The 25,502-nt window shown below is 52.1% G+C and overlaps 3 protein-coding genes across 6 annotated transcripts in view; all 3 read right to left on the reverse strand.

Moving 5' to 3' along the window:
• Positions 1-758: 758 nt before the first annotated feature.
• NFU1 (NFU1 iron-sulfur cluster scaffold) lies at positions 759-7,747 on the reverse strand. 3 transcript variants are annotated; one of them, XM_058042345.1, is made up of 9 exons: positions 7,684-7,747; positions 6,354-6,460; positions 5,940-6,075; positions 5,337-5,403; positions 4,775-4,889; positions 4,515-4,578; positions 2,800-2,974; positions 2,223-2,310; positions 759-2,010 (listed from the first exon to the last, which is right to left on the reverse strand). In XM_058042345.1, exons 1-8 carry the CDS (start codon positions 7,728-7,730, stop codon positions 2,263-2,265), a joined length of 759 nt encoding a protein of 252 aa, XP_057898328.1. In that variant the 5' UTR covers positions 7,731-7,747; the 3' UTR covers positions 759-2,010; positions 2,223-2,262. The 3 variants fall into 3 exon arrangements, with proteins under 3 accessions (XP_057898328.1, XP_057898327.1, XP_057898329.1); XM_058042344.1 differs by having other exon boundaries at positions 759-2,310; XM_058042346.1 differs by lacking the exon at positions 7,684-7,747 and adding an exon at positions 7,316-7,621 and having other exon boundaries at positions 759-2,310.
• Positions 7,748-8,560: 813 nt separating this feature from the next.
• Positions 8,561-15,374, reverse strand: LOC131094788 (uncharacterized protein FLJ45252-like). Its single transcript, XM_058042343.1, has one exon. The coding sequence runs from the start codon at positions 12,754-12,756 to the stop codon at positions 11,779-11,781; it is 978 nt and encodes a 325-aa protein (XP_057898326.1). The 5' UTR covers positions 12,757-15,374; the 3' UTR covers positions 8,561-11,778.
• A 1,025-nt stretch (positions 15,375-16,399) lies between these two features.
• AAK1 (AP2 associated kinase 1) overlaps positions 16,400-25,502 on the reverse strand; it is a 45,379-nt gene continuing 36,276 nt past the window's right edge. For both annotated transcript variants that reach the window (XM_058042339.1, XM_058042338.1), the window contains exons 17-21: positions 22,717-22,818; positions 21,760-21,861; positions 20,919-21,029; positions 19,413-19,517; positions 16,400-18,358 (exon numbers count right to left, since the gene is read on the reverse strand). In XM_058042339.1, the coding sequence (XP_057898322.1) occupies positions 18,264-18,358; positions 19,413-19,517; positions 20,919-21,029; positions 21,760-21,861; positions 22,717-22,818 (515 nt within the window). In that variant the 3' untranslated portion in view covers positions 16,400-18,263. The remainder of the gene's footprint in view (positions 18,359-19,412; positions 19,518-20,918; positions 21,030-21,759; positions 21,862-22,716; positions 22,819-25,502) is intronic.

Here is a 25,502-nt window from a genome sequence, read left to right on the forward strand (position 1 = left end):
CCGCCATTGGCCGCGCCGCCCGCCCGCCCCGGGACGTGGCAGCCGCTGCCGGGGCCGCGTCCGCCGCGGGGGCCGGGAGGGGCCGGGGCTGGGAACAGCGCCGGCACACGGGGATGGGCCCGCTGCCCGAGAGACACGGTGATCCCCAGCCCCCTGAGCGGGGGGAGAGCGTTCCCCGAGCCTTGCCGGTATTTCCCAGCCCCACACCGGGGATGCCCGTTCCCAATCCATTCCCGGTATTTCCCAGCCCCACACCGGGGATGCTCGTTCCCAGAACCCTTCCCGCTAATTCCCAGCCCCACACCGGGGTACCCCCTTTTCCCAGACCCTTCCCGGTGTTTCCCAGCCCCGGACAGCGGACGGGAACCGTTCCCCCCGGTAATTCCCACTGGCGCCGGGCAGGAGCGGCACCCACGTGTCTGGAGATCACGGGATGCCAACCGAGGCTGCCGCAGGGAAGGAGCGGCCCCGCAGGCTCCCCGAGCCCGTCACACGGGCGGCATCCTTCCTTCCTTCCTTCCTTCCTTCCTTCGCCAGCCCTGCACTACAACAGCTCCCATTCACAGGCCACAGAAAGAAACCATTAAGACGAATCTGCAAAGCAAACTGGGACAGGCGTAGCTGACCAAGGCGTGACATCCGTGCAGATGGAGACATCAGTGGTGCTGTCTGTCTGTCTGCAGCCACCCCCACCAAACCCTGCTTGGAAACTTATTAAGAGCCTAAGGTTACAAAAGAGAGCAATGCCTTAAGAGAAATGCCATTCATTCTGCTTTATATTACACTAGAGTTTCAATAAAGAACTATTTCCTTCAAAAGCACAGAAAACAACCCACACCATCAGGACACAGAAAATAACTGTATTTTGAGCTTGCTGCCAGAACCTGGCTGGGCACAGAGCAGAGGAGAAGGTATCAGGAACATGAGAAGCCTGGAGCTTCCAGCCAGGATACCTTCCCTGCCCTGCAGCAGGGAATTCTGCCATCAATACCCCCGAGCAGTTCACCAGACACTCAAAGAAAGCATGGTCATTTCACACCGATTGCCAGAGTCAAACAACTGCGGGTGATTACTGAAAGCTGAGGAAATATTTAGCTTATTTAGCTACAATATTTATTTTCAAATTTCTCCCAAGCAATAGGTAGTTTACAGTTACCACATGCTGATGTGGTGCTCTAGAGGGGATTCTCCAGCAGCTGAACTGATCCTGTTTAGGGATTTATCAGTGGAATAATTACCCTGGGAAAGGGAGGAAAGAGGGGAGCACACCAGAGGCTCTCAAGGCAATCCTAAGCCAAACGAGGAGCACAACCTCAGCTCCGTGGTGGCAGCACAGAGGAGGAACAGAATTCCTGGTCACACAGGCAGGCACCAGGAACAAACCATTCCCCCACACACAGAGTAAACAGAGCTCCTTGCACAGCCCCACTGATGTGTTCCAACGTCAGAACAGCAAACACTGCTCTGCCGTGTGTGCAGGACTGCAGGAGCCTGCTCTGCCACGTCCAGGGCAAACAGGATGTGGCAGAGCAGCACAGACACGGGCCCTCCTTCCCCCGTGCTGGGGAATCAGCTGCTGCACGCTGGCTGAACGATTTTACTGCTAAACGAGCTCATTAGTCTTCCTGCGTAAGCTGATAAGGATCATTCTTCTCTAACATTTGCTTTAGAAGGGATGATTTTTATAACAAACCTGTTTTGTTTCTGTTGCTATGGTTTGCACAGTGGTAGTGAGCAAGGAGGTAACTTCACAAAGCCACGGCAGTGTTACAGCCCCCAAAATGAACAGCTGAGATTACAGGTTATCTTTCAGACAAAAAAGTTTGATAGGAATCAGCAGCTTTTTAACAAGACTTGATAAAATGAACATTCCTGAAGCTCCCGTTTACAGAGTAAGGGCAGCCAGTCCTGTCAGTCCCACAAGTTGGGGGAATAAACATTTAATACTGCTATTGCACAAAAAAAAAGCCAAGGATCTTCTGCCTTCTCTTTCTTTCAGTACTGAAGTTTCTGTGTGAAAAAAACAAACAAGAAACACATCACTGTTTTCTGAGCCCACCATTTCTTTCTAAAGACAGCAGAAGAATCTTTTTGTGATCCAGGGCATTTAATAAATTAGTGGGTGAACTGCTTGAACTGATGGTGCACTCTCACAGTAGCTACAACTGTTTTTCTGACAAGGCAGATCTGGTTGTTCCTCAGCACAAAGATGCTTTACGTACAGCAGGAGGTAAATGTTTATTTGGCCACAGATGACGAAGCTCAAGTAGAATTTGCTTCTTTCTCCACGTCATCATCGTCGTCAACAACCTGAAATCAAACCCAGAAGTAGTTTAGATAAACAGGTTAAGCTCTCAGTCCTGCAGGATTTATTACATTAAATCCCTGCTGGGCCCGAGGAGAACAGCAGTTATTCCACACCACTGAACATCGGGCTCAGGAGGAAGGTAAGAAAAAGTGGCAATCCAAAATGCCAGGAGGAAATGAGCTTTAATTACAGGAGCTGGTCAAGCTACCACAAAGGCCACGAAACAATGGCTCCAGAGATCAGATATTTCATGAGAAATCCAAAGAATGTGAATTTCAGGGGACAAAGCTCCTTGCTTTTTATCACACCAAGTCACCAAAGCACAAAAGTGTCAGCAAGTGTGTCCAGCTCTGGGCTCTCCAGCTAGCTTGGAAAACCTGCATCCACACACCCCTGGTTTGCCCTAAAAGGAGCTCTTTGCCCCTGCTGGAAAGAGACAAAGAGCTCATTCTTCACTGAAAATAAAACCTCAGTGATGTCTCCCAACCCACCTGCTCAACGCCTTCCACCTCGGGGATGTAGAACTGCAGCATGTTCTGTATCCCGCTCTTGAGGGTGATGATGGAGCTGGGGCAGCTGGTGCAGGAGCCCTGCAGCTTCAGCTGCACAATGCCATCCTCAAAGCCCTTGTAAATGACATCCCCACCATCCTCCTGCACCGTGGGCCTGAGGGAACACAGCATTAAACCCAGAGCTGAAACAGGGATCCTGCCAGAACCCCTCAGGAAAGCAATATTTAATATTCACAGCAACTGTGGAGACAGAGGGGTTTAGTCACTATTTCTCTACAACCACCTGGTTCACATTTCCAACAACTCCCGCTGTGATGGACTATCTAACACAGAAACCTTTTCTGTAGGCATTGGGATTTTATAGAGTAGAGTGAACAGCCTGGGGCAGAGCTCAGCCTGGAGATTTCAGGGTAGAACAGCCTGGGGCAAAGCTCAGCCTGGAGATTTTAGGGTAAAAGAACACCCTGGGGCAGAGCTCAGCCTTGCCTGGGGATTTTAGGGTAGAACAGCCTGGAGCAGAGCTCAGCCTGGAGATTTCAGGGTAGAACACCCTGGGGCAGAGCTCAGCCTTGCCTGGGGATTTTAGGGTAGAGGAACACCTGGAGGCAGTGGCTGCCCCAGGTGCTGCCAATAAACACCTCAGGGTGTGTCCCCCCAGGGTGCAGCCCAGCTGTCACCTGTGATAAGAAGCCCTGCTTCCATAAGTAAATGTGCAGTTCTACACAATTTACGCAGGACAGAAAACAGCCCCAATTCTAAAAGGTTAATCCTGCTCAGGGTGAAGGAAGCGGCTCCTGATAAGCTCACCCCAGTGCCACGAGCATTTCTGCAGCCCTGCTCCCCCTCTGCCAGCCACAAATGCCCAGCATTGTAGCTCTGTCCCCATAGCAACATTTTTCCAGACCAAGTTAAAACCATCAAGTTACTCTAACAGAAGCTCTTTATACTGATTTCCAAAATAACTCTCTGAGAGCTACAGTCCTCGCAGAAAAATCTGTGAGCCTGACACATTTATAAACTCACCACAGCAAATTATCTCCATTCCAGAAAGCCAAAGATCATGATTTAAAATTCCATTTTTCTTACTTGAATTAACTTTTTGACACACTACAGGACCTTTCAGATGTACATTCCCCCCATCCTGCACCTTCTGACAGCTCCTCTGCATTTAGTTTTGATCTGCTGGACAACAAATGCTCTATGCGTAGCCTGATTGATGGATAATTTCTGAGAATACCCTGCTAGAAAGCTTCTGGTTTCAACACTTAGTGCAAATGTTTGGGAAAGATGTTCCAGCTTATTTCTACTTTTCTTGCTTTGTCAGGAAAATTTACCAGCACCGTGTGTCTGCTCTGAGATAAACAATTTTTTTAATTCTGTGATATCAGTTTATGCAGCTGCTAAAAAAAAAAAAAAAAGTAAAGTTTCTGGTTGCTGCAGTTTGTGAGCCAGGGAAGATGTCACCATCAGATATCACAGACACATAGACATCTTCCCTGCACCTCAAATGTCAAGTTGCTTTTGCTTTCAGTTTGCTTTGGAAGGCAATTAATGAGCACCAAAACACTCCTGAGACTTCATTAGTCAGCACCAACTTCTAAATTCAAGCTGTGGTAAAGCACCAATGAAATCACAGCAGAGTGCAAGGCCAAAATGCACTGAGGGCCAGGATTTTCCTTTGGAATATAAACTACCTGATTCTTGTATCCAGCAGCTCCTTAATCATCAGTACAACTTCATCATCTTCTTCTGAAGCAGCTTGGGAAAAGAAAAATGTGCAAGTCAGAACACTGAGAGAATTCCAGGCTGCAAATTCCTGCCTGCAGTCACCTTAACGGGTTTTAAATTTAAATTCTCCTGCTTGCTTTCCCGAGGGCAAAGTGGAGGCTCTCCTGGATGTCACAACAGCTGAACCCAAAGGCAGACTCAGCCTCCCCCTGAAGATTTGATTTACCTGTGTCTGTCCTGGGTGCCTCATCAGTAACTACAGGCAAGCCAGAGGCAAAGAAATCCATTATGGTTGCATAAATATCTGGTTTCAGTAAGTTCCAGTCCAGGTCTTCACTCTCCTGTGAGGATCAGAAAAAGAATGAAGAAGAGAACGTGCCTGCTGCTGCATTCCCAGAGACTGTCACACTAAAAATGCCACCATGGACTCTCCCAGCTGATGCACACACTGGGTTTATGTTCTCTCACGTCCAGCTTTGCCACAGACGTTTAGTCAGGCTCAGACTGTGACAGCCAAAGAAGGCTCTCCTTGTCTGCAAGCCAAGCAAGTGCTTTTAAAGCATTAGCTAAAAAGGTGTGAAAGCCTCCAAAATACGTTATTATTTGACAGATATTTTTATCAACTCTTTGAAAGATTGTTAACTAACCGATTTATCATTCCCTGAACTTATTTTGTTTTATATTAAAGGCACTCATGGACACTCCTCTGGAGCTCCACTGTGCCTGTCTGGATCTGCTCTGTGGCCATTCCACACAGCTCATCTCAGCTGAATCCCTGCTCTGCTTACCTTGGTGATTGTGATGAAGTCTGGCCCAAAGAAAACACTTTTCACTCCTTCAATCCTGAATAACTGTCTGTTAAGGACACAAGGGGGGGAAAAATGGGCAAAAATGTTTTTCCCAGATTTACAAGCTGAGCTTTAATTTTAACAATTAACAATACGGTTACCCAACAATTTCATCTACAGAAAAAAAAAAATAAACTCTGGTGAACTTGGAGTAAATACAGTGTAAGGCTAAAAAAGTGGTTTTTGTAATTATAGGGGAAGAAAATATATTCTCTTGGAAGAGTGGAAAACATCAAAAATGCAATGAATGAAAGAATCAGAAATCCTACCACAAAAGTATGTGTAATGGAAAACGATAAAAGTGATTTCACAATACCCACTTGAAAGAATTTCTACACATGGAACAGGTGTACGTGCACTGAGCATTGGCATCACTAAATCAAGTGGATTTTGACAAAACTTAAACCATGGAATGACAGAAGTGCACCAAACCATCTGAAATAATTAAATATTTCTCTTCCCTCCCTCCCTCTCCTCCAGGGAGCTTCTGTTTATTCTTTGGAAATTTTTATTCCGAACCTATTTAAAAGGGAATAATAATACCTTGCTAAAGGTGAGCAATAAGCTGCAGCTGGTGTGGAAAACTCCATAGTCCTGGACCCCAGCACTTCCCTTCCTGGAATAAACTTCAAGCTGTTTGGATTTGGTGTGTCCTGGGTTTGAATAAACATGCCTCTCACTGCAAAGACAAAAACAAATAAGAAAAGTAACATAATGAAACCTAAGGAGCTTAAATGGAAGTCAAGTCCTGATTACTCAGCAAGCCCAGGGTGATCCCAGCCCATGGGAACACTGCTGAACACGGGCACATCATCTCACAGGAGACAGCAGGATAAAAGGAACCTTGGCTTAGCCTCTTTTGCTAACATTTATTTACTAAAAAGCAAACTTTCAGCATTACCATGGGACATCAAGCTATACAATGTGCTCATCTGTTCATTTTTAACCGGTATTTACCTGCACGATGCCATATTGCAGATGGAAGAGATGGTTTCTTCTGCAGGAGTTGGTGGAAAGGCTGGCGAGTTGTCAGATTATGACCTTTTAACAGCATGTGACAGAACCTAGAGAAAAATAACTTTAGTAACAGTTTCCAAATTCTACATTTCCACTGTCCCAAAGGAGCTCTGTCTCATGAAATGAACATCCCTACTGTGAGTGCAGGACACAGGAATAGAGAAAAGGTCTAAATCGCGTTATTTGCTTACTTTTGTGGGCTTGGGAGCAGGCAGAAACCACAACAGGATGTGTAAGGAAGGTGCTCTGGAAGCTCCTTTTAGCTAATGATGATTATATCCCATTTTATAGCGCCCAGGGTCCTCCAAATCCCCCCTCACTGCTTGATCTTGAGCCAGCTGTGGGGGAGGAATTTCCTCCTATTTCACAACCCTGAACATACAGGAGCGGGAAGGGTGTAACAGCTCCTCATTGCCTGATCCTGTGCACACGTGGGGCGCAGAATTATCGCTCATTGCAGTACCCTGAGCACTTGTGAGGGGAATTACATCCGGCTGCAGTGTCCTGAGTGTGAGGGGAATTACCCCTCGGTGCAGGATCCTGAGCCAGATGTGAGGGGAATTACCCCTCGGAGCAGGATCCTGAACGGGTGTGAGGGGAATTACCCCTCAGAGTAGGATCCTGAGCCAGATGTGAGGGGAATTACCCCTCAGAGTAGGATCCTGAGCCAGATGTGAGGGGAATTACCCCTCGGTGCAGGATCCTGAGCCAGATGTGAGGGGAATTACCCCTCAGAGTAGGATCCTGAGTCGGGTGTGTGTGCGATTACCCCTCGGTGCAGGATGTGAGTGTGGAATTACCCCTCAGAGCAGGATCCTGAGCGGGTGAGAGGGGAATTATCCTACGGCACAGGGTGTGTGTGGGAAATTACCCCTCGGAGCAGGATGTGAGTGTGGAATTACCCCTCAGTGCAGGATCCCGGGCGGGTGCGAGGGGAATTTCCCCTCACGGTTCTCCCCGGGTGTACAGGCTGAGCACCCAAGAGCTGCAGAACTACCAGCTCGCGGCTGGGAAAGGCTGAGAACGAAAAACAGCCTCCCGCTGCCTGCCAGGAAGAAGCGTCACTCCCGTCCGCGGTGGAGAAAGGAAGGGGAAGAGCAAGGAGCACCCGGGGCGGCCCTGGAGGTCGCAGTGCCGCTAACTGCGACGCGGCCCCTTTTCAGTCGCGTGGGGAAGGGGCGAGAGGGGTCCCCTCCGGGAATAAACCGAGCTCCCTCCGAGAAAAAGCCGCGCCTGGGCAGCGGCAGCCGCGGGCCCCGCGGTCACCTACCGCCCGCCCAGCCCCGCCGCCGCGCAGAGCCGCCGCGCCGCCGCCATCTTGGCGCTCCCCGCGGCCGCGCGGGCACCGCGGCGCCCCCTGGCGGCTGCGCCTGAGGGGGACAGCGGCCATGGCGGCGGCGAGCGTGAGGGAACGGGCGCCGAGCGGGGCTGCCGGGACCACCGAGCGCCGCTCCCGGCACGGCCGGGGCTGCCACGGACGCTGTGCCCGAATGCCTCACACACACAGGGCTCTTAAATCCCCCCAGGCGGGGCATGGCGACTGCAGCACTGCGCGGGGCAGCCTGTGCCAGCGTGGGCAGCCCTTTCCAGGAAGGAATTTTCCTGATTTCCAGGAAGGGATTTTGCCAGTTTCCAGAAAGAAAAATTTTAACACAAATTTCCCCGATTTCCAGGAAGGAATTTTCCCAGTTTCCAGCCTGAGCCTCTCTGGCCCAGCCTGAGCCCGTTCCCTCTCCTGTCCCCTCCTGCCAGGAACTGTGCAGAGCCAGAACACAGCACAAAATCTCTCTCGATGGACATTTACATCAAGAGAGAAATTAAATTAACAAGTGCAGCAAAGCCCAATTAATATTTTGCACTTAAGAGAGTCTTGGCAGCTGAATGATACCGAAAAACACGTTTAACCAGCACACTGTGAGGGCTCAGGGCTCTGTCCTGCCCTGCAGTTCTCTCTGGAATATAAACTGAAATATCCTCTGCTTAAAGCAGCAAGATCAGCTTGACTTCACAGCTGCCAGATTAAACATCCAAACCCAGTTCAGCACTTAGGTAGGAAGAACTCATTAAAACCCAGATTCCCTGTGTCCAGCAGAAATATTTTCCACGGGGAGGGGAGAAGGAAGGCACAATGGAGACGGTGCTTGTCATCAGATATAGTTTTAATAAAATGTACATAAGTTTACAAGTGGAACATTTCTTCATGATTACCAGGAACAGACGATCCCAACCGGAGTGCAAAATTTGAGCCCGGGGATCTGCCAGGCATGGGGGGAACAGAGGGGACTGGGGGACACGAATGTCTCACTGTGGGGACCACGGACACCCCCAGCTCCTCCTGGACACAAAGGAGTTTTCCCAAAGCCAGACTCGGTGTTTGGGATGCTCCACCAGCTGCATCCCACACCAGAGCGAGCCCCCTGCCCTCCCAGCCCGTCCCTTTGGAGGCGAGGGATCAGGAACGCTGATCAGCCTCATCCCTCTGACTGCACAGGGGGATTTCTGGGTGTGTGTGAGGGGATTCACCCACCCACAGCAGAAACTACAGCCTGGGGGTTATTTCTGATCAGGTTTCAGGAATGTGTTTCAGAACTGGAGCAGGGTTTCAGTGTCATGATACTACTGTAAAAGTGCTTTGGGGTCTGTCAGTGTGCTCCAAGGCATTGATTTAACACTGTGAGGAAACAAAAACCCACAAAAATTCAACTCCCCAAAACAAGAGTCTTTGGTGGAAGCTGAGTTAAAGTAACCGATTAGCACTTTGGAGTGATTGAGTTCAGCAATCAAGGAGATCTCACCCGGTTTTGCTGCTGTGTGCTGTGTCACACGGGGTGACAGCAGCAGAGGCGACACAGGGACAGCCCCCAAAGTCCTGCAGCAGTCAGGGCAGTGAGCACAGAGCCAGCTGCTCGCTTTACTCATGCAGAAACTCTGATTAATCACTTTGAACAGAGACTTTAGTGCATTCTGTGGGTGAGAACCAGGAGCCAGTCCCTCTCCCAGCAGGAATCCGGGATTGTCACAGGGGTGTGATAACCAGAGGACCCAGGGCAGTGAACACCTTTTACTACAGTGTTACATACAGAAACCAGTGGTTCTTTTCATAAAACTGATTCAAAACACCCCATTGAGTCTGTATAAGTCTCACTTCATTAAGATCACTGATTGTGTGGCAAATAATTAGCATGATTCTTCCACATTCATTAAAACAGTGAGCTTCAGATGCTATGGAAATTAAATTTCCACTTACAACTGATCACGCTGAGGCTGCAGCAGTGGTAGTGCAGGATTAGGAGGAACACAGGCTGGAAATGAGAACGGTATTAGAGTAACAGGCATTGAAACTGAGTTTTCTGGCCATAACCAGAAGCCCCGTTACCTTATGAGTCACATGCAGAGATACAAACGAGCTGCCTGCACCCCCAGAAGATACTTCAAACCGTTTAAGCCCTGGATGTGCCTGGCAGGATGGTGAGCTCTGGGGCACAGCTACAACCTGCTCTTCGTGTAAAGTGCCTGCAGGAGCGAGGAGCTGCCAAAATGCCAGCTGGAAATGGAGCCTGCCCTGGCCCAGCAGGGCTGGAGAGGAGCCCGCACAGCCCAGGGCACCTTCCCTTTCCCAGCATGAAGGGACAGGCTGAGGCTCCCCAGCATCAGCTCGTGGCGCTGACAGAAGCCACACTGAATTATTCAGAGGCAATTTTTCAAGTAAAAATGAAGAGAAGGAAGGAGAAGCTCCAGCGAGCAGAGGTAACGCCTTGAACCCCCGTGGCTCCCACAGGAGCAAAGCATCTCCCACAGCACCAAGGCCTGGCCTCCCTTCAGCAGCTTCTGAGCACATCCCAGAGCTCAAGGGCAGCTCCTGGCTCAGTGTGCCCGTGACCCTCACACTCACTGCCCTTGAATTCACAGTTTGCTGTCACAGTCATTCTCTGTGTCTCTCACTGATTCCAGCAATAACCGACCTGGGGGAACGCATAATTAAAACTAAAACCACCTTTCGGGTGTATATTTAAACAGAAAACTAAACAACAAAACAGAGTAAAAGCGTCAGCTTTGCTGAAGAAACATGTCAAGGGAAACCCAGAAAGTTCTCTACAGTACTTCTGTTTTCAGGAGGTGGGGATGGAGGGCAGAGAGCCCCACAACCACCACTATGCACCAACACCTAGACAGTCATCCAGTCCTTTGACAGCTGATTTGGTCTGACAGAAGTGGCAATGTGTGTCACAGTGAGAGTTACCATCTAAGGAAATACTGTGTCTTGTGGAAGGGTATAAAAAGAGTTTGCCTTTCCTAACAAATGCCTCAGTTTCTATGCCAGGCTGAGTCCATGCCTCAGTCACCACAGCCCTGCTCTTGGGAACAGGATAGAAAACATCACTTCAGAAGGAGGGCAAATGGATTTTGTTGAGGTTCATCCTTAACCAACAGGAAAGCAATAGGCAGAAGTGACTTTGAGCAGAGCTCTCTGCCAGTATAAACCAGTCTAAGGGGGCTGTGGCCTCTGCTGAGTCACACCACATGAGGTACATACATCAGGACAGTTATGGAGCTGTTTACATCACAAATGTCCCATAAGGTCTACTTTTAATACTGTAAATACACATTTCTCCTTCACCATAAGCAGATTTCCAGGTCCTACACTTTGGTATAGACCAGACAGGAAATACAAGTGTAAAAGTGAAAGCTCTGCCTGATTGTTTGCACGACCCTTTGATTTTCCAGCAACAGAAACAGCCTGATTGCTTCACTGGCTTCAGGACACCTTCCATGGCAGCAGCAGTGCCTGGTGCTCCCATCCTGGGGTAGCAAAGCTGTGCCCTGCCCTGGCTCTGCTCCACCTGCACTGCCCAAACTGGCACCAGACACCCCAGCATGGCTCTGTGGGCACAGAGCCCACCTGCACAGCCACAGCTGGGCACCAGGAATGTCTCTGAGAGCAAAAGTCACAAAAACCCTTTCACCTATGAAATCATGTCCTTTCCAGAGCATTAGCAAGTCCTGCTTAACTCGCTCTGTAATTAATAAACCTTTTAATTCATCTTGTAGTGCATTTCTCCACCCAGGACCAGAAAATATGGAATACTGCTGGTTTGAGAAAAGCATCTAAAAAAAAAGAAATAAATGGAGGGAAGACAGTGAGAGGAGGAAGCTGAGAAGCAACTGGAAAGGATACGAGGATCCTGAGAGCCAGGCATTCGGACAAACATAACTTAAATGCTTCAGCTATATATCACTGCAAATAGAGTTCTGACCAAAAATAATAATTACTTTATATATATATATATTGCTATGTCATTCAGTCCAGCTAAGAGGTGTGAGGCCCCGACGAGGCGCTCCTGCAGGCAGCACAGCCCCCAGCACGTCAAGGCTTCTGCTTGGCTGCTCTGGAAGGGAAGGGCGCCGAGGCAAAGGGATCAGTGCCGGGCAGCTCCGTAGTCCTGGCAGACAGAGGGACCAGGGGCACAGAGCCCGCTATGGCCTGCCTGTTGGTCTGAGACACCACCTTGTAGGCAGCTATGGGCTGCGCCTCCAGCCCCGGCCCGTCCTCGGGGCAGTAGTGCCGGGAGTACTTGGACAGGGACTGCGGACGGAAGGGCTTGCTGGCCACGGGGCCCAGGGCGTCGCCCTGCTCCGGCAGCGCTGCCTTGGCCGGGCTGCCCTCCTGGGCCTCCCCGGCTCGGACGGGGCAGGGCTGCACGCTGCCCGGCTGAGCAAAGCCAGCAGCAGCCTGTGGAGCTCTCAGCAAGCCCACGGGGCCGTGCGCTGCCGGGTCCAGGCCCGGGAACACGGGCTGAGCTCGGCCGTCGCCCCCGGGGCTCAGGAAAAGGGGCGCTGAGAACGGCTCCTTGTGGGCAGCCAGCTCTTCCATGCTCTTCTTCTTGGTGAAAGGGGCCCTCAGAAACACGTCTGCCTCCTCCGGGTGCCGCAGAGCTGCGTTGCCCTTGCAGATGAAAGGAGCTTTGGTAAAGACATCCACCTCATCGGGGACCTTCCTGGAGCTGCGGAAGGGAGCCGTGGCAAACACGTCGGGTTCGTTGAAAACCTCCCCGCTGTGCGACTGGAAGGCCGGGAACAGCGGCTCCCCTGCCCTGGCCTGGGGCTGGGCATCCTCTTTGGAGGCCTCGTGCCTGGGCACGGGCTGCAGGAACCCTGGGCATGGCTTGCCCGTCTCCTCCTCCTCCTCCGAGTCCATCAGTAAAGGCCTGGAGCCGCTGCAGTCCAGGATGTCTCCCTCGTGGTCTGTCCCCTCTCCCTCGCTGCTGTAGAAGGAGCTGTTGCTTGAAGGACCATCTCTGGCCAGGAACTCTGGCTCTGAGTTGTGCTGTTTCACCTGCAGCATCTCGGGCCGGCCCTTGTACAAGGTGAGTCCGTCAGCGCCAGGATCTCCTTTGCAGAGCTCTGGGAACCGGCCTGGATCCCTCTGCACACCTACAAACACAAGAGAAGGGAGTTTCTGAGCCAGCTCAGCAGTCACAGCAAGGCACACTGCACAGGAATGTCACGCTGCTCAGATGGAAACCACCACCATGCATGGAGAATGGGCAGGAGAGGGAGGGCAAATCAATGAAAACACAATGCCAGGGAAGCGTTGGCAACACGGGTACCACTGCTGAGAGGATGGGAGATGTCTGACACACGCATGGGCACACACAGCACCCTCAGCACCGTCCCACCGGGTTCCTCTCCCTCCCACCCCTGACACCACCACCAGCACAGAGAGTTTCCCTTCCCAACGCTGCTGCCCGAGGGAAGCTCCAGCAGACAGACAGGTTCTGTCCTTCCATCCTGCACTGCTGCTCTCCAAGCACACCTACTGCTTGGCCTGGCCTCTCTTCCTGTGGGGCAGCCCACAGATATGTGGAATTGCTTGTGGGGATGCCCCAAAACCTGCTAAAATAACAGGCCCATTTCAAAGACTGAAGGTCAGCTTACAGCTTTCAGTGAATCCTAAGTAGCAGCTGTTTTAGTAGCAGCTATTCCTTTTAACCACTGCCAGACAAATGGTTTTTAACCACTCCATAGCCTGACTTCAGCTCAAGGCTCAGAGCTCCAAAGACCTGGCTGGTTTCTGCATTGGCACAACCAGGCAGTGCAGGGAGAGGCTGTCCTGCCCTTCTCCAGCTCCAGGAGCCACCAGGAGGCCGGGTTTGCCTTAGGACTCACACAGACAAAACAGAAGATCTCTTACCTTCACAGAACTACTGGCAGCTTAGAAGTGTCATTGGACTCGTTAGCAAGAGCATAGGAGAAAATCACAAGAAAACCAAAACAGCAGGAATTGCAGGAAGAACAAGGAGGCTGGGTGGTACCCAGGGTCAGCAAGGCACCAACCAACACACCCTGCAGGGCCAGAACCTCACCCAGGGAAAACTGCCCGGTTAATTGTTCATATTTACACACCCATGACAGCCCTGGGGCACCAGAGACACAGAACATCCCCTCGTCCATCACTGCTCACAAGGAAAGACACAGACCCATTCGTGAGGCATCAGAACCAGCATTTATTGGGAATCTTCACCTGGGTACAGCACACGGCTAACAAAGCACAGGTATGAGCACACTGGAGCAGTCACTCCCCAAAATCCCCTCTCTGTCTCCTGCAGCCCTGCTCTCCACACTGGTTTTCCCTCAGGGGCCGCTCTGGGATGCCAGGAGCAGCACAGCTGCCAGCTGGCTGTGCCACCCTGGCCAGGGGACACTGGGACATTCTGAGCCACAGCTGAGCCACAGCAGGACCAGCTGTGCCTGGCCCAGGGGAAAAGGCATTCAGGCACTCAGCATGGAGAGCAGGGCCACCAAGGGCCCGCCCTGCACCACAACAGCACAGCTGCCTGCAATCTTCTGTCTAACTCGTGCCCAACAAGCCATTTGGGACAGGGCAAGAGAGGGAGGACAGCATCTAAACCCATCTGCTGAGCAGCACACAGCTCTCAATGTGGGGACACTGCACAAGAAGCAGAATGCCTCATTTTGGGAAAAACTCCTTTTTCTGATCTTCTCTCTGCCCATCGATGTGAAAAGGGCACCAAATGCTCAGCAGCAGTTGTCTCCTGCACAATACCAGTAATATTTGATTCCAGGGTCAGCTATACACACTAGGGAAGATTCCAAACTACACTCAGGCTCTTTTTCAAGAGGGAGAACCCTTAAAAAAACCCCTCTGATCACTCAGCACCCCAGGAACACACTGTGCAGGTATTCAGAGCTTTACCCCAGGTGACAGCCCTGGCACCTGCAGCTTCCCCAGCTTCCAAGGTAAACAGTGCCCTGAAGTGGCAGAGCACTGGAATAACCAAGAGGAAGACCAGAAAAGATTTACTCCCTGTTAGCAAGAGGCAGAGCAGTCACCACAATGGTGAGGACCTCACTTCTGGAGCAGAGCCCAAAAGAAAGGTCAGGGGAGACAGAGAAACTCCTGGAGTCTAGAGCTCCCCTTCCAGCAGGAAACTCTCCTGATTTCATCAAGCCAGGGTCAGGCAGGACTCAACACCCAGGAACAGGCAGCTAAAGACCAGCACAGTTACCAGTGAGCAGCATTACTAGTTTGGAACTTCACAGGGGTCAAAGGCTTATCACTCCTTCATTCCTGCACTGTGCAGGTTTTCCTTGTACTCCAATTCCTCTGTTCCAGTTTCTAGAAGCAATCCCATGAAACAAGAATCCAGAACTATCCTCACCCAGCACGGCCAGCAAGGAGGAACAGCACAGCCCCAGAGGTCAGGGACACCTGTGGCACTGCACAATCTGCAGGATTAAGTGTTTGCTCAAAGCCGCTCACAGAGAGACACCTGGAGGCAGATCCAGAGCCTTCAGCTCCAGAGGATGAGGAATTTAATGCTGCAGTTCTGGCACACCAACCCACACCTCACATCCCAGCAGGGATGAACTGTCTGAGCCCTGCAGGAGCAGCCTTATTCTGGGACGTGTCCCCAGAGCAGGGATGTCCCCAGAGCAAGCCCAGCCCCAGCACAGGGATGTCCCCAGCACAAGCCCAGCCAGCAGCCCCTCCTGGCTCCCCAGGGCCAGCACAGTGAGTGGATTTTTAAATGAGGTGGTTTTGCACAGCTTTTAGGCCAAAGAACACCATTATGGCTCCTTTACAAGAAGCTCCCTCTAAAAATGACTTTGCTCCACACAGACTGGCTCAAGCTGCCCTGGGCTGTGATGAGGAAGGCTGGAGGAAGATGAAGATCTCTCACAAAGCCAGGGTTCTCCCACCCACTGTCCCAGCAGGCTGCACAGCACCTGAAACCCTGGCCAAGGAGGTCCCAGAGGATCCTGACAGGACCTGGACAGTCCAGAGCCAGGGAGGTGCAGCTCCTGTTTTGGGACAGATGCTCCCAACACAGTGGGTGTGTCAGAAATGGGGAGGCTGACTGAAGTCATCTGGTCAAAGATGAACAGGAGGGCTCCAAGGGCAGGGGCCCTGCCCAGCCTGAGCCCCTCAGAGTAACCAACACCAACATTCCAACCATTCCTTGGAACCTCTGCCACCCAAAGCCAGAGCAGACCCTGGGGTGAAGGGGAATTGCTCCAGGTGCTGTGGCTGTGTCTGACCCTGACAGGAGATCACCAGAACAGTCACAGCAGCTCCAGCCCTCAGGGCAGAGCAGAACAGCCCTGCTGGGGTGGCCTGAACCCCTCCTGAGCCCTTCAGAGGGGCCAGGACACCTCCCCTGGCTCCAGCCAAGCTACAGCACTGATCCTGCCGCCCAGGGACCCCAAACGTGTCCCATGGGACACAGGGTGAGGCTCTCACACAGCCCCTCGGCTCTGAGCAGCACCAGCACCAACCCAGAGCCAGGGCACACTACAGTTTCTGGAGTTTAAAATGAATCCCCAGTCTCCACTCATCTCTCAATCCCATTCGCTCTGCAAGCACATGGTGAGTATTTTCTGATGGAGGAGGTCAAAGAAAAGTCTCTAAAATATCAGATTTCCACCCACACCCAGGAACAGCTACTTGAAAAAGCAATAAAATAAACATTCACATCTGCTTATTTAATAGCATTATTAACAACCCAGTGCATTTGTCATTTTTTCCAGAACCCTTGAACAAGCGCCATTAGATTTAAAATCTTAAACATTCTTTAAAAGTACTTTAATTCACAGAAATCTTTGTTTCTAATATACAGTAGACGGTTACTTTTTAAAATCCATTCTCTTTTCATATAATCTCAGTATCTGACTATACAATAACTTTCTATCTATAGCATCTTCGTGTTTTCCAGTCCAGCTCGCCTGTGCTTTAGGAATATAAAACAAAAAAATAATAAAGTTCTATCCACAATTTTACTAAGGTCATTTCCATAGTTCTCATGTAAAGCTTCTCTTGGAAAGTGCAGTATACACATGTAATGATACAACACACGTAAGCAATACTTTTATTAGTAAGTGTAGGTTTTAAAAGAAGAGTAATGTAGAGACACAACCGATGGGAGCTCTATGTACAGAATTTGTTAAACTAAGTGTGGGGCTGGGGAGGAGATGGAGAGAGGAGAGGAGGAGTCACAAACGTGGGGTTCTTCCCTTCCCAGCGAGATCAGCACAGACAGACATTCAGTCGCTCGCACTTTCGCACGGGGGAACTGCACCGCCACTAATACAGCTACAAACACAAACACGGGGAGCAGGAAGCCAGGGGAATTCCACTACAGAGGAAGAGTCCTTCTGCTCAGAGAGGGCTTTCAAACACGAGAGAGAAATTCCAGACTCGGTGGGAAGCCGAGGAGAACGAGCTGAGCGGATCCAGCTACGGACAAACCAAGCGAGGGGCGAGGAAAAGGGAGAACCCATCGAGTTGTAGCAGCACTGATTTCAAACCACCTGAACCCAGGGCATGCGTGGTCACAGAGACTGGGGTGGAGAGAGGCCCACAGGAATCTTTGTCTACTGAAACAATGGCTCCATACTGAACTGGGGTGCACTATAGCAGTTACAAGAGAAAATGGAGAACCCAGAACAGATACCAGATGCTCGACTAAAACCAGGATTAAAAATAGACAAACAGCCGGAGGACAATTTGTTTCATACACCATTTACAGTAGGTTGAGGGGAGTTTCTTTTTTTCCAGTCAAACACAGAAAAGAAGTCACAGAAAATACATCTGCTGCTGCCACAGCGCCCTTTTCACCCCAAAAAAGGTCAGTGAAACACTGGTCACAGCCATACTCACATGGATTTGGTTCAAAACCTTGTCACGCTTCACTTAGGGTCATTTCTGCAGCTTTAACAATCTGGTTTTTTTCTTTTTCCTTTTCTCTGTTTTCCCTCCCCCAGGAAGAGCAGTTAGTTCCCAGCAGGATTGTCAAACAGCAAACCAAGAGCTGGGGGCAGCTGGAAAACTCTTTATGTGCACCATCACCAGAGTATGGCCGGGAGGAACCTGGGGCTTCCCCCTGCTCTGAAGCAATTCAGAGCCCCCAGCTGTGCTGCCCCATGTCCTGCAGCTCAGGGATGTCCCTGTCACTGTCCCCGGGGGAACAGAACCAGACCCAAAGCCCAAAGCACAGCTGGGGCTGCACTGCTCACGCCCTGCTCGGGGACAGGAGGCTGGGGCAGGGTCCCAGAGCAGCCCCAGCTCCCTGAGCAGGGCCAGGGGAACCCACAGCGCTCCACCAGCCTGAGACACACCAGGCTACTGCAGAGCTGAGCCAAACCTTCCCCAGGCCACGGGGGGACAGGGAGAGAGGTGGGTGACTGTCTCCTGTTGGCAGGTTTTTCTCTTAAGTAAAGGAGAAAAAAGAAAAGAAAAAAAAAAAGCCCCAAAGAAGCACAAGGAAGGAAACTCTTCTGGCAGGGAAACCGGAGGTGTGGGTAGTTACACAAACTGCTACTGTGTCACTGCTACAGGTCTATGAGCTGATCCACCAGCAGCAGAGACCTGGCTATGTTGGGAAGACTGGACTCAGAGCTTCCACTGTTGTTTCTAGAATGCCCACCTGAAAGTGTGAGAGATAGGAATTCAGTATTGAGCAGGACACACACACACGCGACAGTTTCAGAAGTTCAAGATCAAGAAAGAAAGAAAAAAGTCAAAGCAAAACAGAGAATTTGCTCAAGCTCTTCTCGTTATTTGTATCAGCACAGCAATGAATCCCCTGCTTGCTGTTCACCCTCTGCCCCCAAACCAAACCAGCACAGCAAATCCCTACAAACCCATTCCTGCCACAAAGCTTATCCAGAACCCTGTCCTTGCTAAGGGATCTCTAACACAAATTCAATACTCCCACAGCCCACAGAAAGGACAGGCCAGAATTTTAAATATTGAAATCTATTTTAAGAGCACCTCTGGGTGCTTTGAGCTGCGTCCAGGAGAACTGGGCTATCGTGGGACTGGGACTTGGGTACTAAAGCAGAGACCCAGGGAATGGTTTGGGTTGGAAGGGACCTCAAAGTCCATCTGGTTCCGACCCTGTCTTGGCCCAGCCTCGGGAGAAATCCCTGACTTCCAGAGGAGTTTGTAATGTCTGAACTGGTCCTAACCAGTGTCAGCCTCTGAAAGCCAAGACTGGTGCAGAGCAGGGTTCAGCACATTCCTGCTGAGACCAAAAACGGGAGTTAGGGAAGCCAAAAGGTTCTGTGACCTAACTGAAAAAAAAGGCAAAAAAAGCCTTTAAAAACCCCCCAAAACACACAAAAAAAGTTCTGGATTTGTCTTTACACCTCCCCAAGTAATCACAAAACCCTTGCAGAGGGGTGACTGCAGAGAGGGGACCCAGCTCAGTGACCCTTCCCTGGGCAATGAGAGCCTCAGCACAGCTCTCTGGTACCCCAGGAGGGCTGGGATCTCCAGGGGATCTGGGCCAGCACGCTGAAATCAGCAGCTGCCACAGGCTCTGCCTGCCCAGAGCTCCTCAGGGAGCTGGGACAGGGACCACACTCCCATCTCACAGACTGGAGCCCTGTGCTGCAGCACCACTGCCCCAAAACTCCTTTATAGATCCACTGCTTGCCTTTCTTCCTTCCCTTTTTCACTCCCACATCCTGGCTTACCTTGTGAATTTTTGGATATCAACACTGGAATTGGGTCAAACTCATCTTCTGTCACTTTTTCAGAGCCCTCAGGAGCATCAAAGCCTGATATCAGGTTAGTATCTTCTGCAGCATAGAGAGAAATAAGGGCAAAGAAGCAAAGACAGCAGAGAGGCTGGTTAGAATTGCAGGAGTGTTAGAACATGTTTCTGTTTAATGTTTTCAGAGACAGCATTTAGAAGCAGGAGTTCAATTTAAAAGGTGAAATGAAGCTGGTAAGTGTGGCAGGAAAGAAGGGAGGCAGTGAAACACAGGAGTGGAGGGGATCAAACCAAAGCAAGCAGGAGCCAGAACAGAGCCAGAGCACTCTGAGGGCTCAGCTGCAAGGTGAGCAGAGCCTGGGGGAGCTCCCAGGGGCTGGAGGTGCTCCTGGTGTGAGGGCTCAGGCTGGCTCTCATGCACAGGGACAGGAGAAGGGCTGGGGAACAAAACAAACCACAGAGGAAACTCCAGTCATCCACCTGAGACAAACCCCCGAGCAATGAGCCAACATGAAGGCAGATTTGCAAGGAGTTCACCTGCCTGGAGAGTGCCCAGATGCTGTGAGAGGCTTTCCAGAGGCCCCCAGGGCAGTTCTGGGAGATAATTCCATCACTTCAAACCACATCAGCTGCAGCTCAACACATGGGAGAGGCGCTGCCAACCATCTCCAGAGAGGAGATGATTTATCCGCCTCATCAGGCAATTATGTGTTTTCAGAGCCTCTCACACTCCCTGGGCATCACTCCTTGTTCCTTCAGACACCTCAAATACCCTCCCAAATCTCCTGCATGAAATGTTCCTGAAAGCCCAGCAAGGACACATCAACCCAACAGTTTCCATGAACAGAACATTCCTGTCTGACTCCTGCTGGGAATAAAAGATTTCCACCTAAAGCTGACCAAGACTGAACGGGTCTGGGGAGAGGTGAGGCAAGAAAGCACCTGTGGAGCTGCTCTGTGCTCTGGGGGATCAGACCTAGGGAAAACAACCCCGAGGGAACCCCCTGGCCTTGCCCCTAGGCTCCCATTCCGTTTGCTGTGACACCACAGCTGGACTCAGGAACTTCTCCTGATAAGGACAACGTTCCCTAGGGCTGCAAGAGCTCATCTGCCTGGGATGCTACTCCAAAAACCACAAAAAATTCCTTTTATTCCAAACCCTTATGGCAGATGATTATCAGGCTCCCTTCTGGAATGAATAATGCAGAAAAACCCACCAGTCTCAAATGCCATGTGCAAAAAGCAAACGCAGAGTGCATTCGGTGGGGAAGGGCTGCACACAGAGCCCACCCCCATGGAAAACAACATCACTCTGCACAAGCTCTGTCTTTACAGTCAAGCTGAATAATTGACTTTCCCCCTCCCTTAGTACATCAGGGCACATTCCAAGTTTGAGCAGCTTGGGAAGAAAACAGAGCAGTGGCTTGGGGGCAGTGAAGCTCCAGGTCAGAGCAGCTGTCCCTGTGAAGCAGGAGGGCCAGTTTACCTTTGTGAGGCTGAGCTGAGAAAGCTACAGGAGCAAACTCATCCAGGAGGTCAGCAGCAGGGTTAGAGAGCAGAGAACAGTCAAGCAGAGAGTCTTCCCCAGTGAGAGAGTCTGGATCCAGGTGAGCATCCCAGGGTGGCATTGCACAGGATACAAACAGTGTTAAACTCCCCTTGTGGCCACATCCCCTCGCCCACAGGCAGGGAGGGAGCACAGCTTTGCTGCAGAGCCAGCACAGAAACTGCCCTGCTTGTGATGGGGGAGATCCTGCTGCTCACAGTGAGGGCACAGAGCCCCAAAACCTCAGCAGGGCTCTGTGTCCCTCTGGGCTGAGCAGGGAATCCCACAGGGCCAGGGAAGGGGCACAGAGAGGAGCTGCAGGCCCAGGGCACAGGGAGAAGGGCAGACAGGAGCTGCAGGCCCAGGGCACAGGGAGAAGGGCACAGACAGGAGCTGCAGGCTCAGGGCACAGGGAGAAGGGCACAGAGAGGAGCTGCAGGCCCAGGGCACTCCCAGCAGGGCTCTCTGTCCCTCTGGGGCTGAGCAGGGAATCCCACAGGGCCAGGGAAGGGGCACAGAGAGGAGCTGCAGGCCCAGGGCACAGGGAGAAGGGCAGACAGGAGCTGCAGGCCCAGGGCACAGAGAGGAGATGCAGGCCCAGCCCCTGAGGGGACAGCCGTGGCACCCCCAGCCCCTGAGGGGCACCCCCAGCTCCTGAGGGGGCAGCCAGAGCTCCCAGCGGACAGCAGTGGCACCCCCAGCCCCTGAGGGAGCACCCCCAGCCCCTGAGGGAGCACCCCCAGCCCCCGAGGGGGCACCCCCAGCCCCGGGCCTGACCAACCTGTCCTGTTGGAGGCCACGGAGTCGCTGTGGGACACGAGGCGCTGGGCCAGGGGCGCCTCCAGCCCCGGGATCAGGCTCTCCACAGCCACGGCAGCTTGGCCTTCCCACGGGCACAGCACACACGGGTTGGTTTGCAAGGAAAAGCACAAGGAGGAAACTGAGCAGGAGTTGGCTGAGTCCTTTACTGACCTGCACTGTCAGCTCAAGGGTTTGGTTGGCTTTGAAGCCTGGTTTCAGCTTTTGTTTAATTTGTACAAGCCCAATCTGAAATACCCAGAGGGTGGAACAGCAGGTTGCTAACACCTCCCCTGCAGCTGAACAGGAAGGAAATATCCACAAGATCCTTGTCCAGCAAAAGGAAAGCAGTGACCACTGGAGTCCCCTTGCATTCAGATCGTTACAATTCAGACCACTGTCAGAAACTGCCAAAGCAGAAGTTTTACTGCTCCAGGAGTCCAGTCCTTCTTCTCTGTCAGAGCCACACGTCACACCCAGCCCACAGCAGCAGCTGATGGCACAGCCTGCAGCCTGCCCTCCCTGTCTGCAGGGCACCTGGCATGTAAACCCCAATTCTGCAGCCCCCCAGAGCCCCGACCTGCTGGCAGCTGCTGCTGCCCACCTTCATCCCCAGCACTCCCAGGGAACCCTCCCCTTCCTCCTCCTCCTGCTGAGAGCCATGGGCACAGCCAGCTCAGCGCCTGGGGCACGCTCAAACACCAAATAAGGCATTTCTGCCACCCTCAATCAGCAACTGAGGGAATTCCCAAGAGAACCCCCAAGGAACAGCAGAGCAGAGCAGCCACGAGTCCCCCCTGCTCGGTGCCCACCCCGGAGGGAGAGGGCAGCTCAGGCTCAGCACCACCCAGGGCTGCTCTGGGAGCATGCAGGGGGCACGGGGGGCACAGGGGGCACAGAGGGGCACAGGGGGGCACAGGGGGGCACAGGGGGCAGTTACCATTGGCAGGCTCTGCCGTGCTGCCGAAGGGGTCAGCCAGGGGCAGCAGCTCGGGCAGCAGCAGCGCAGGCTCGGGAGATTTGAGGCCCTCAATCAGTTTTTCTGGGGCAAGCAGGAAAAAGGAGGAAAGGAGGCAACAGTGAGAAAAGCAGAAGAAAGAAGAAGACACCATTAATGAGGGCTGGCTGTGCTGTGTGTGAGCCACAGAGCAGCACCTGCACCACGGGTGGGAAATGGCTGCAGCAGAGCCCTGAGTGCTCTGGGCTGCAGAGTCAGAGCTCTGAACAGAGCCCTGAGTGCTCTGGGCTGCAGAGTCAGAGCTGTGAACAGAGCCCTGAGTGCTCTGGGCTGCAGAGTCAGAGCTCTGAACAGAGCCCTGAGTGCTCTGGGCTGCAGAGTCAGAGCTGTGAACAGAGCCCTGAGTGCTCTGGGCTGCAGAGTCAGAGCTGTGAACAGAGCCCTGAGTGCTCTGGGCTGCAGAGTCAGAGCTGTGAACAGAGCCCTGAGTGCTCTGGGCTGCAGAATCAGCTCTGAACAGAGCCCTGAGTGCTCTGGGCTGCAGAGTCAGAGCTCTGAACAGAGCCCTGAGTGCTCTGGGCTGCAGAGTCAGAGCTCTGAACAGAGCCCTGAGTGCTCTGGGCTGCAGAGTCAGAGCTCTGAACACAGCCCTGAGTGCCCTGGGCTGCAGAATCAGCTCTGAACAGAGCCCTGAGTGCCCTGGGCTGCAGAATCAGCTCTGAACAGAGCCCTGAGTGCCCTGGGCTGCAGAGTCAGAGCTGTGAACAGAGCCCTGAGTGCCCTGGGCTGCAGAGTCAGAGCTGTGAACAGAGCCCTGACTGCCCTGGGCTGCAGAATCAGCTCTGAACAGAGCCCTGAGTGCCCTGGGCTGCAGAATCAGCTCTGAACAGAGCCCTGAGTGCCCTGGGCTGCAGAGTCTGAGCTCTGAACAGAGCCCTGAGTGCCCTGGGCTGCAGAGTCAGCTCTGAACAGAGCCCTGAGTGCCCTGGGCTGCAGAGTCAGAGCTGTGAACAGAGCCCTGAGTGCCCTGGGCTGCAGAATCAGCTCTGAACAGAGCCCTGGGCTGCAGAGGAGCTCTCAGAGCTCAGCCACCCCTGCCCTGGCAGGGACACCTCCCTCGAGCCCCAAGCCCTGCCCAGCCTGGCCTTGGGCACTGCCAGGGATCACTCTCTGTGCCAGGCCCTCACCTGGTTCACTGCAAAGCTCTCTTTATCCTAAACCCCACCAGCTCAGACCCTTTCCCAGCACACTGCACACACCTGATGGGTTTACAGTCAGTTTGCTCAGGCTTTGCACCTGCAGCCTCCACTGCCATGCTGCTTTCACTGCTGCCCACACACCCCTCCAGCCACAAACACTCAGAAAGCAGTTTAGGGAACACCAGAGTTAGGAGAAAACACCAACCAAGGTAGTATCCATAATATCCACATCAAAAATACCAATCAAGAGATGAGAGAGGCAAAGGGGCTTGGGGTTAGAGCAGGCTATTAGAAAGAACTCCTGAAAAGCTGCAAGTTAAAAGGGAGCGGAGGGCAGAGCTGTGTGCCAGGGCGAGGACACGGTGCCCAGCAGGCACGGGGGCACACACAGGGCTGGTACTCACTGCAGGGCTGGCACCCACTGCAGGGCTGCCCTGGGCAGCACCCCCAGCTCAGCAGAGCACACAGCAGAGTCCTCTCCTCTGGGGGGCAGCTGGGGGAGAGAACAGAGCTGTGAAAACCCTGCCAGGGCAGGGGTGGGCAGGGCTCTGGCACTGCCCGGGGCTCTGCCAGGGCTGATGGAGCCGGAGCAGGCACAGCAGCCCTGCCTGGGGCACGGCCCATGCACCAGCCCAGGGAAATGCTCTGCACCCCTCTGGCCTGGGGACATGGGGCTGGGGCTCACACAGCACGGGACGGGAGAGAAGGGGAACGCGGGGAAAGGGAATCGGGGCTCTGCAAACACCACAGAGCTCACGGGACAACACCCAGCAGCTGTGGATGTGGCACCCTGCTCAGAGAGAGAGTGCTAAAAAAGCTCTCCCACAACTGCCCTGGCAGACTGCAGGGAGCTGGAGATACACTAGGAGAGCCAATTGTAATAAACAACCTGCAAGTGTTGTTTTCCTGATATCTGTTTTCTTGTTATTCTCCAAGATGGTTTACAAACGGGCATCTTGTTAATTATTCTTTCAGGTGAAATGCATTGAGTAAATGACCAATCATATTGTTAATTATTCTTTCAGGTGCAATGCATTGAGTAAATAACCAATCATATTGATAATTATTCTTTCAGGTGCAATGCATTGAGTAAATGACCAATCATATTGATAATTATTCTTCAGGTGCAATGCATTGAGTAAATGACCAATCATCTTGTTCATTATTCTTTCAGGTGAAATGCATTCAGTAAACCACCAATCATATTGATAATTCTTCTTTCAGGTGAAATGCATTCAGTAAACCACCAATCATCTCGTTAATTACTCTTTCAGGTGAAATGCACTGAGTAAATGACCACTCAGGCCCACCTGTATCAGGACAGTGTACAAAAGGAGCAGCTCAGTGCACCCTGAGGCCCTTGGGCCACTCAGCCTCTGATAAATCTGTGTCATTTCTTTTTAAACAGTGACAAACAGTGGCTCCTTAAGAGAGCAAAACCAAGCAATTCCAGGCTCACTTTCAAGACTTCAAATATTTGTAAAGCAGTAAATTCTCCCCTAAGCTCAAACTGAAAGCCCAGGCAGGAGAACACTGGATGCTCTTTACACTCATCTAGCTGGATTCTCG

The sequence above is a fragment of the Melospiza georgiana genome, chromosome 31 (assembly GCF_028018845.1).
Source record: "Melospiza georgiana isolate bMelGeo1 chromosome 31, bMelGeo1.pri, whole genome shotgun sequence".
NCBI classification, from domain to species: Eukaryota; Metazoa; Chordata; class Aves; order Passeriformes; family Passerellidae; genus Melospiza; species Melospiza georgiana.